Here is an 8,308-nt window from a genome sequence, read left to right on the forward strand (position 1 = left end):
ATTAGTGTAGGAATAACATTACTAATAAGGACCAATTTTTAAAAAACTAATTTGTAAAATTTAAAAATTAATAAGGACCAATTTACAATTTATTTGAAAATATTAAGGATTAAATTATAAATTTTAGAAAATATAGAAACCAACTTACGAATTTAAAATAATAAAATATTTAATTTGACATTCACATTCTATTCTATTTTATAGGAGAAAATTTCAAAATTTTTAATTTAAATGTCATTTTAAAATCACTAATTAAATTTGGATTAAATATTTCATAAACTTCTATTATTTTAATAATTTATTTTTTATATTATTTATTTAAATCATTTTAAATTCTTTTAAAATAGAGATTAATTACTATACACTGTTAGTATAAAAAATTTTACACTGTCAATTCATCACCATCACCCGTTTGCATTACTTTATAGGTTTTTAAAATAAAAATCGAACTTGTTTCAATATCTAACGTCTATGATTAACATACGGTGTAAAATTCTTTTACACTGTCAGTGTATATCAATTAAATTCTTTAAAATATTACTACATTCCTTGTTTTACCCAAACACATTGGTGTAAAATAACATCATTTTGTGTATAATTTATTAAAAATAATATTCCTACACCATAAACATACATATACACCGTACTTAATAAAATATTATAATAATACTTTTTAAAATATATAAATATTTATTATTATTATTATTATTATTTTTTACTTTTATATTAAAGAATACTAATATAAAATTATGTGATGAATCAACTTTATAATTTAATATTTTAGACTTTATTAATCAATTTTATTTAGTTGTAAAAAATATTTTTATTATCAAGATATTTATTAACCAATTTCATACTTTATTAGCTAATTTTGTTTTATTAAAAAATTATTTATAATATCTGAACGATTATTACACAACTTTATTATATGTAGTTAATTCATTTTTTATTTTTTATTAAACAACTTTGTTTAACAACTTAAAGTCAATATTAACCGATACTATTATTCATGATATTGTTCACGCACTCATAAATATATTTTTATTTAAAAAATATATTATATATATATATATATATATATATATATATTTAAAAATTATTGTAGGAATAACACTTCTACTAATTTATTTATGAAGTTTAGTTAATTAATTAATAAGATTAATTAATATATATTGTTCAGTGTCATTCATGTCAGTGTCATTCACACGGTAAATTCATCGTCATTCTATTACATTACCTTATAGATGTTATCTTTCTTAATTAATTTAGATTATTTAGTCCGTTGAATCAATTATACCTTCAGTTTTGTTTTGAAAACATTGATTTGAACTCAACCTAACAACGTCAAAGAAAAAACAACTGGTGCAACCACCACTCTCTCTTCGGTGACGGAACCCTAATGGATGACACTAAAAGATTATACCACTCCCTCTCCACCGCAACCACCACCACCGCTCAAGACCCAATTCTGAAAGACACCGCCACTCTTTGCGAAACCCTCTTCGACCAACTCAACGCCAAGTTCCACGAATTCTTCTCCGCGCTCCCTCTGCTCAACAATGTGCCCGTGACTGAATTCCTTCCATCTCCGAATTCACAGTTATGGCCACTTGTTGAACATCTTTCTCTCATTCTTCGCTGCTCCCTCGTTGTTCTGACATTTCCCTACTCCGACCAGAATTTCTTCACCAACAAGCGCCGCTGCATTCTTCGCATCCTCAAATCGTTCCTATTCGTCGATGTCACTCAACTCCATGATGGAACTACGGTCCTGCTCTGTCGTAACTTTCTCTCTGATGTTCAAATGGAATTCTCTGATTCTTGCCGTCCATTTCTCTGTGCGGTACTTGAGGTATTGTTTATCATCTTTCTTTTGTTGGTGCTCTGAGTATTATGCTTCAATTAATTTTATTAGCTTGCAATTAGGATTTAGGTTTGTTTAAGTAGTACATTATGTATGAGGAATTATGTTGCTGAAGTCTTTTAGTTTTTGGAGCTACAATGAATGTGAGAGAAGTTGGGAAATGTGAGAAAATAAGAAGTTAGTTTTATGTATTTTATATAATCTTCCAGGTAGAACTGTGTATAGGATTCATTTGTATTCATGATTCTAAACTCAAATGTTATTCAAGGTATTTGCAGATGAACTTTTAAGACATCGACCATTGAGAGAGTATCTTATGTTGGCTGATTCAGAATCTTCCGACTGTGAAAAGACTTTTGTGTGCCAATTTAACCATAGAGATATTGTTGTTGTTCTAGAGGTGATATCTGCACATTTTATCCTGTCAGTTTCTAATGAGAAAGCATTTGAGAATTTCATCAGCAGATTATGTTTGCATTGGAATGGAGATTTTAGATTTCATGAACTTGGACTTGCTAGTGCAGTGGCATTGCTGCTTGACCATGTTGTGTATTCTGCACCAAAGATGTTCCAGGCACATGTAATTTCATTGGTTTCTGAAGTCATTGATTCGGGCTTATCTTCAGAGAATTTGACTCTAGATATGAGCTGCTACTTAACGGCATTTCAAAAATCTGTCAGCTTGTACTCTAGGCATGTGTCTAGCTTGCAAATGGATAGTTTTTGCATTGAATTAAGTTGTGCCTTTAATAGAACCATGTTTGAGAGAGGTCATCCAACTTTTGAATCTTGTATTCAGGAAGGAACACGTACCAGACTAAGTCAATTCTTATCAAAATCAAATAGTTCACTGGACTCTTGCAGTTGCGAAATGTCATCTAAAACAAAAGCTGACATTTTGACTGAGTTCATCAAATATATGAAAGAGAGGCAGTACATATTTGTTGATTCATGCCGAGATAAGGCTGTCTCAATATTGGATTACATAATTCATCAAGCTTTCTCTCACGATGCTGTTGGAGATGCGTTGCATGTAAAGAAAAACACTAGTACTCAAGATATTTATCTTCTTGCATCCATATTGAAGTTAATGAGTATTTCACTGCTACAAGCAATTAAGTGTCTAAGTAATAATGGTGATTCAGGTTGTCTGAAAACCACAGGAAGTTCCTCTGTGCATGATGAATATGATTCCTTGATCAGCATCATCAACCCTTTTCAACAATTTAAGTTTTGTTTACCCATTCAGAACTTCTTGCACAATATGATGAAAAATCAGCAAACAAATTACCAAGTCTCCAAGTCAATGTTTGTGCACTTTTCAGGCTTACTATCTCTAAGTTTTTACAATGGTTTTGATGTGTTAGCAAAGGGGTGTATATCTATAATTATGGCACTGATGTCTATGTTTATTTTTGAAGAGGGAGATTTAGTTGATTTAGGGTCATTTGTGGGTCCGCCATTGCATTCTTGTTCATCTGAAATTTTGTTGCATGAAAGTGGAAAGGTCAGTTGTGCCTTCAATTCTCATGCACTACTTAAATTAAATTTTAGTTATATTTCGTGTCTAAATCATTGATGCATTGTTGCAGGAGGGGGCTAGAAGTAAAGAAATTATATATAAAATTGCATCAGAGTTTCATAAAATCCGAAAATGTAATTTAAGGTATGTGTTGTGTCTTAACTCTTTATGACCTTGACAAATGATGTCTTAAGTGAGTTGCATATTCTTAATTTTCTATCTACATATCATCAATTCCCTCCAGCCCCTCGGGCTTGCTCAAATGGTACTGGTAAGTGGTAAGGGAACGCAATTGTGGGTTTGGATTTTCTTTTCTTCTATTAATTAAAATTTGAAGTCTTGTTCTTTCATGAAGTTACAATATATTTAGAAATTCGAAGTATAACTTTTTTTTTATTGAATTATATCATATTCACTAATTTTGGAACTTCTGGAAATGTTTAAATTTTGAAATTACTTACATCTCTTTTTTATGCCGTGTCGTCCATGATTTTGAGATTTTCTCATTTGCTTGCCATAACTAGCATTATACAACTAACTAATGAGGCTAGCTCCAGCAAGATCAAACTGGACAGACGGTCTAGAGTTTGATTTCTGTTAGTTGTCCCTTTGATGCAACCGCTGTAACTTCTTAACAAGGCAACCTCCATTCCCTAACTTCTATCTACCCTGCAGAAAAGCATCATTATGCTACCAATCATATAAATTACATAAACCTTGTTATGATAAAGGGGCATACACTTGTTAAAGAATTTTAAATAGAATTTTGTTATTGAAAAATGGGGTATTTATGCATATTTGGAATGAGAAATAGTAAAGAGAGACAGGAATTGGCTTTCTCCTAGTTGGTATAGGCTAGCAGCTGCAGCAATAGAAACAAAGCAGACTGCTTTTTAATTTTAATTTTTGCATTCTTCTCGTAGATTCAGAGTGGCGAGAAATATTACCTCTCCTAGAAGAAAGGAACCTATCAAGTTCCGACACGCCATTCACACTGCGTGTTGCAGTGCCGGACACCGACACGTTTTTGAAGTGTTCAACGAAAAAAAAATTAATTGCTACGGACACGGATACGACACCTTATTTCAAATAAAGGACACGGTCTCATTCAAAAAATTCCAAGAATTTTTTTTTATAAAAAAAAAACAATTCAAAATTTTTCAAAATTTAAAAAATAAATAGGTGTTTTAGCTTTCATATTCCATTTTACTATAAAAACAACATAATTAGGATTTCTTATTTTTTTATATTTCACTGTCTTTGTCTCCACAAAATCCTTTTATCTTCTTCGGTTATTTTTATCTTTGTACACCATTGTTTCGGTTTTCACAAGGTATATATGAATATCAATTATCCTGTTTGAAAGTGTTGAATTTTTTATTGTTTTATCTTAAATAAACATAAATTTTACTTCTCATTTTAAACTCTACAAATTTTGTCCATAAATTGCATTATTATATTAATATATAAAATATATATATTTTTACATTAGCGGGATCCTCGTGTCTGAGTCCGAGTCCGGCTTCATAGAAAGGAACTCACTTGCTGCCTAGACCCATCTCATTGTATTAAAAAAGGCCTTGAATATTGAATTTTAATGCCACGAGGAAATAAGCGGCCATGATCCAAATTTTTGTAATAAAGTACAGTAGTGTTGTGTAAATAGAACTCTCGAAAAACTGTTCAATGTTGAATTTTAACGCCATTGCTCTTTGATGCTATCTTGTGGTCTGACAACTCTGAACCATCTTATGTTTTTCAGATCAAATCCCGTAGTTGCGGATGGATCAGAGAAGACCTATAATGGAGAAAAGTTTCTTGATTGCATGTTAGGCAAAAAAGAACCTGATTATGCTGAACTTGCAGATTTTCATGACTGCAGCGAGGGAAAAGATTATTCCAGATGGTTGAATAACCGCAAAAAATACAGAAATTGGAAGCTTCAGAAAAAAATAAATTCAAAGAAGAATAAGAAAGAAAGAGTGTGGAAGGCTTTGAGAATCAGAAAATTGGAAGTCTGAATCGTTGGAAATTTGGTAGAATTTTGTAGCATAGGTGATTTAATGGGTCTGTCTTGCGATAGGTGAAAATAGGTGATTTAAATGTTTTAACATATAACCATGTGGTTGATATAGTTTTACTTCATGGGCTTGGTAGAAAGTAGATTTGATTTTTAAGGAAGACATTTTCCTTTTTTGTTTTATACAGAAGTCCAATGTATATGAGAAAAGTAGTAGAGGAAGAGAGATTTTCAACTTATTTCAAGTTTGTGCTGTTATGTGTAGTTCTAACTATGCTAGGCAATAGTCATGGCCAGCATTATGAAATCAATTTCTATTAATAATTTTAAATAGGTAATATCTTTATTGAAAAATAATTTTTTTAACCAATGAAATAAATAGTTTCATTTTTAAACTGGAAAGTTATGTTGATCCGGTGAATTGACTTGCATTTTGACCAACTTTTACAATTGAATGTGATCTTGTCTGGACCAAAATATTTCAGAGGTAGGTTAGAGATCGATAAAATGACAATGTCCAATGTCCAGTGGCATTTTGTTTTCTAAGATTTCTTCTTGATTTGAAGAGATGAAAGAGGTGGTTTCTGCATATGCCTAAGTTATTGAATGAATAAGACAAAGGATAAAGATTTTGGCATGATTCTTTCCACTCTTATATGTGCATAATATTGTTCTTTTATACGTATAAAGATGTAATTTCGAATGCACCAAAAATCACGTCAACCTTCTTTTTTCTGAGTTTCACCCCAAATAAAAAAAATATGGTACAGAGATGCATTGCCGTATGCTGTTTGAGTGGATCCGAAGACGCATCTCTGAAATACTCCTATACTCATTTATGTGATTTTGTTATTCACGCAAATGATTTAAATGACAATTCAGTGATATTTCCGGAGATTCAACTCCGAAAATATCCACTGGGAAAGTTGATAAAACACCACCTTGCATGAGCTTCTTCTTCGTGCTAAAACAAGAAACTATTCCAAAATCCTTGAAATTTTCTCTCTCATTCTCAATTAACTTTTCAACACCAAAACATCAATCTTGTATTTCATCACTTCAAAGGGAGCAATAATTATTTTCATCTTTTATTCCTTGCATTAATCTCAGTTTTAAGCTGAAAAAATGAATGTTGAGTCCGAAGATGCATTTCCGGACGAAGTTAGGTGTGGTCCGGATGTGCATCTCTGGATTGTCCAGATAGTTTGAAATGTAACACTGATTTTCTGTTATTGGTGGTAATAGATATGGTGCACCCGGATATATTTCTCAAAGTTATTGTGAGTGTGGATGTTAAACAGATCGAAGTGATGCATGATGTTAAATCGGATAAAGTGAATGATGATGTTTAACTGAATGAAGCGAATGATGATGTTAAACCGGATGCTCGACCGGTTGTTGTCGAGATAGATATTTGTGCACAATTTACAAATAAAGAAGTCTATATTATTCATGAATATATGCTACAATGGGTCCGTAGGGAGGTCGGAAAATTGGGGTTTGGTGTTGTAATCAAAAGGTCCAATAATGATTCGGAAAGAAGACAAGCATTTGTAACAATGATATTCGAAAGAAGTGGCATGTGCCAACCAATGATTAGGAACTTGAAACAAGATGATACGAGATCGAGGAAATGTGAGTGTCTGTTTAAAGTGAGTGGATACAGTATGGCAAATGAGACATAGAAATTCAATGTGATTTTAGGTATACATAATCATGTCTTGCTTGACAAGCTATTCGGTCATTCCATTGTATGTCATATTGTTTCGGAGGAAAGAGAATTTGTTCAGACATGACATTAAACATGGTGGCACCGAAAAACATACTCGCATCTTTGAAATGGAAAAGTTCTCTAAATGTTTCAAATATCAAGCAAATATAAAAGGAGCGTTCTCGAGACAACAAAGTGGTAAGAGGACCAAAATCTGAGATGCAACAACTGTTAAAGCTTTTGGAAGAAGAATACTAAGTTTCGAGATACAGAGTTTGTGAGGATAAAGTCACCGTTTGAGATATATTTTGGAGTCATCACGATTCCGTGAAGTTGTTCAATACCTTTCCCCCTGCGCTCATAATTCACTCAACATACAAAATAAATAAGTATAGACTTTCACTCTTGGAAATTGTTGGTGTTACTTCTATGGAGATGACTTATTTAGTCGGTTTTATATTTTTGGAATTCGAAAAAGAGGGCAACGTTACATGGGCTTTGTAAATGTGCAAGACTATGTTGAAGAACTAAGAAAATACGCTCATAATCACCGACCATGATACCGCGTTGATGAATTCGGTTGCAATGGTGTTTCCTACATCATCACCATTAATTTGTAAGTATCATATAACCAAAACTGTGAGAAGCCGAGTAAAACTTGCGGTTGGCACCAAACATGTCAAGGGTGAAGATGGAAAAATGGTCAAACCTGGTGTGATGGTGGAAAAGATAATGGATACATGAAATGGTATAATAAGTTCTTCCACGAAAGAATTATATGCTGAACTTGTTCTACATTTCAGGAGTGTGTGTACGATATATCCAAAATTTCTAAAATATGTTGAGGGTACGATTCTATATCAGATTAAAGAGAAGATTGTTTGTGGATGGATCAACCAGGTTCGACACTTTGGCAATACAACAACTGACTGAGCTTAATATGTGCATGCTAGGTTGAAGAATTGATTGGAAACCAATAAAGGTGATTTTTGTCGATATTGGGATGCGGTTAACCAAATGCTCCAAAACCAACACAATAAGATACATACAACTTTCGGTCGAAGCATTACTGTGTTAAAACACCGATTCAAAGACAACATTCCTTATTCATAGTTGGTTGGCAACATATCTCTAGCGGCATTGAATTTTATTTTTCACGAATCCAAGCGAATGGATAAAACAGGTTCAAAT

At 32.3% G+C, this 8,308-nt stretch overlaps 1 protein-coding gene across 1 annotated transcript; it reads left to right on the top strand.

Moving 5' to 3' along the window:
- Nucleotides 1–1,269: 1,269 nt before the first annotated feature.
- Nucleotides 1,270–5,737, top strand: LOC127094312 (uncharacterized). Its single transcript, XM_051033163.1, has 4 exons — nucleotides 1,270–1,852; nucleotides 2,133–3,371; nucleotides 3,457–3,530; nucleotides 5,149–5,737. The coding sequence occupies exons 1-4, from the start codon at nucleotides 1,400–1,402 to the stop codon at nucleotides 5,405–5,407; spliced, it is 2,025 nt and encodes a 674-aa protein (XP_050889120.1). The 5' UTR covers nucleotides 1,270–1,399; the 3' UTR covers nucleotides 5,408–5,737.
- Nucleotides 5,738–8,308: the final 2,571 nt, after the last annotated feature.

This window comes from Lathyrus oleraceus, chromosome 6 (genome assembly GCF_024323335.1).
Source record: "Lathyrus oleraceus cultivar Zhongwan6 chromosome 6, CAAS_Psat_ZW6_1.0, whole genome shotgun sequence".
NCBI classification, from domain to species: Eukaryota; Viridiplantae; Streptophyta; class Magnoliopsida; order Fabales; family Fabaceae; genus Lathyrus; species Lathyrus oleraceus.